The following is a 1,927-nucleotide window of genomic DNA, read 5'->3' on the forward strand; positions in this document are numbered from 1 at the left end:
GGGGGCGGCGGGCAGGACTGGGCTGTGCAAGGGGGATGTTGGTGTGAGTAGGGAATTTTGCTCCAGGGCTGTGCGGTGTGATGAGCAGGATGGAGGTTGGGTAATGGGGTTGCCTCAAGAGAGCAGGGGGACATTTTGGGGCTGAGGGTGATGGGGAACACTGCTCAGCCCATCAGTAAGTGCATCCTTGGTGCGTGCAGCTTCCAGGGCTCAGCCGGTGCTGACCCAGCCACCCTCCATATCGGTGCTGCCCGGGCAGACCGCTCGGCTGTCCTGCACCCTGAGCCCCCAGTACAACATCAGCAAGTTCGGCATCTCCTGGTACCAGCAGCGTCCAGGCCACTCCCTGAGGTATCTGCTCTACTACAACTCCGAGCGAGACAAGCACAAGCCCGCCATGATTCCTGACCGCTTCTCTGCTACCAAAGACCTCGCCAGTAATGCCTGCATCCTCATCATTGCATCTATCCGCCCTGAAGACAATGGCAACTATTACTGCTCCCTGTCACGTGCCTTCAACTGGTTTTAGAAACGGGGAACAAAAGCTTTCTGCATTTTCCCTTGCAACCCTGATGCAAAGCCCTTAACAGGGGGAAGGGCAGCCCTAGGAGGAATGGAAAAAGACCTGGCATGCTTGAGCAAGCCCAGCAGCACTGCCTTGTGCTGTGAGGTGCAGCAACCTCCTTGCTGACCCCAAGCGTCCCCCGCGGAGCACGAGACAGCCCCGACGCGGTGCGAGACCTGCCAGGGCTCAGCCCAGGAACGCATGGGAGCAGGGATCTCCTGCTGCGGTGGGAAGATGGGAGAGCTCTGCCCTGGCCTGGCTCTTCCTGGGCTCTTCCAGCACTCAGCACGATGTGCGCTTGACCCCGGCTTGGGCTTTTGTGCAGTTTGGCTCACCTGACAATAAAGGTTCATCTTTAGCCCTGCGGCTTGTGTAGCATGTGTGTGGCATCCAGAGGAGCCCCTTGGGCGTCTCTCTGCGGGGACGGCGCCATGCCCTGGGGTGCCTGTGTTAGGAGGGTGAGGCAAAGGCGCTAGGGCGTGGAGTTTGGTGGCATCTCTTGGGCGCCAGTGGAACTGGGTCCCCCACCTCTGGCAGAGCCCAGGGAGTTTGGTGGCAACTCTCAGGCGTCGGTGGAGCTGGGTCCCCCACCCTTGGCAGAGCCAGGGGAGTTTGGTGGCATCTCTCGGGTGCTGGTGGAGCTGGGTCCCCCACCTCTGGGCGCCAGTGGAACTGGGTCCCCCACCCCTGGCAGAGCCCGGGGAGTTTGGTGGCAACTCTCAGGCGTCGGTGGGAGCTGGGTTCTCCACCCCTGGCAGAGCCAGGGGAGTTTGGTGGCATCTCTCGGGTGCTGGTGGAGCTGGGTCCCCCACCTCTGGCAGAGCCTGGGGAGTTTGGTGGCATCTCTCGGGTGCTGGTGGAGCTGGGTCCCCCACCTCCGGCAGAGCCTGGGGAGTTTGGTGGCATCTCGGGTGCTGGTGGAGCTGGGTCCCCCAACCCCTGGCAGAGCCCATCTTGAGACCCTCCACTGCAGGTGCTCCCCGCAGAGCCCCATCCCCACACCCTACAGACCTGGCCCCTTCTGGAGGACCCTCCATGCCTCCTCACGGCCCCCAACGTACCCCCCCCCCGCCCTCGCCTCCCTTCATCCCTCGCCTCCCCACACCGCCATCTTCCCACACCCCGCTTCCCCGTCACAGTCCCAGCGCCTCCCATAGCTTCCGAGGGGAAAAGGACACGGGCGCTTGTGGGTGCCTTATATGAACATTTTCACACAGAAAGGTAATGCGTTTTTCCACAAAAATCCCACAGATTTAATGAAAAACGGGGGGTGGGGGGAAGACGACGACACGCGCGGAGGCGATGGCCTCGCCTCTGTACTACGCATGCTCAGCACAGGGGCGGGCGTTAGGACCCTTCAGA

The 1,927-nt window shown here is 62.0% G+C and overlaps 2 protein-coding genes across 2 annotated transcripts in view; both read left to right on the plus strand.

The window, feature by feature from the left end:
* VPREB3 (V-set pre-B cell surrogate light chain 3) overlaps positions 1-529 on the plus strand; it is a 704-nt gene extending 175 nt beyond the window's left edge. Inside the window, exon 2 of the mRNA XM_009634926.1 lies at positions 201-529. Coding sequence (XP_009633221.1) covers positions 201-529 — 329 coding nt within the window. The remainder of the gene's footprint in view (positions 1-200) is intronic.
* Positions 530-996: 467 nt separating this feature from the next.
* The window catches only part of LOC104122755 (vacuolar protein sorting-associated protein 29), a 2,953-nt gene continuing 2,022 nt past the window's right edge, over positions 997-1,927 (plus strand). Inside the window, exon 1 of the mRNA XM_035890475.1 lies at positions 997-1,023. Within this exon, the coding sequence (XP_035746368.1) occupies positions 997-1,023 (27 nt within the window). The remainder of the gene's footprint in view (positions 1,024-1,927) is intronic.

Source organism: Egretta garzetta, unplaced genomic scaffold (genome assembly GCF_000687185.1).
Source record: "Egretta garzetta isolate BGI_Z169 unplaced genomic scaffold, ASM68718v1 scaffold343, whole genome shotgun sequence".
NCBI classification, from domain to species: Eukaryota; Metazoa; Chordata; class Aves; order Pelecaniformes; family Ardeidae; genus Egretta; species Egretta garzetta.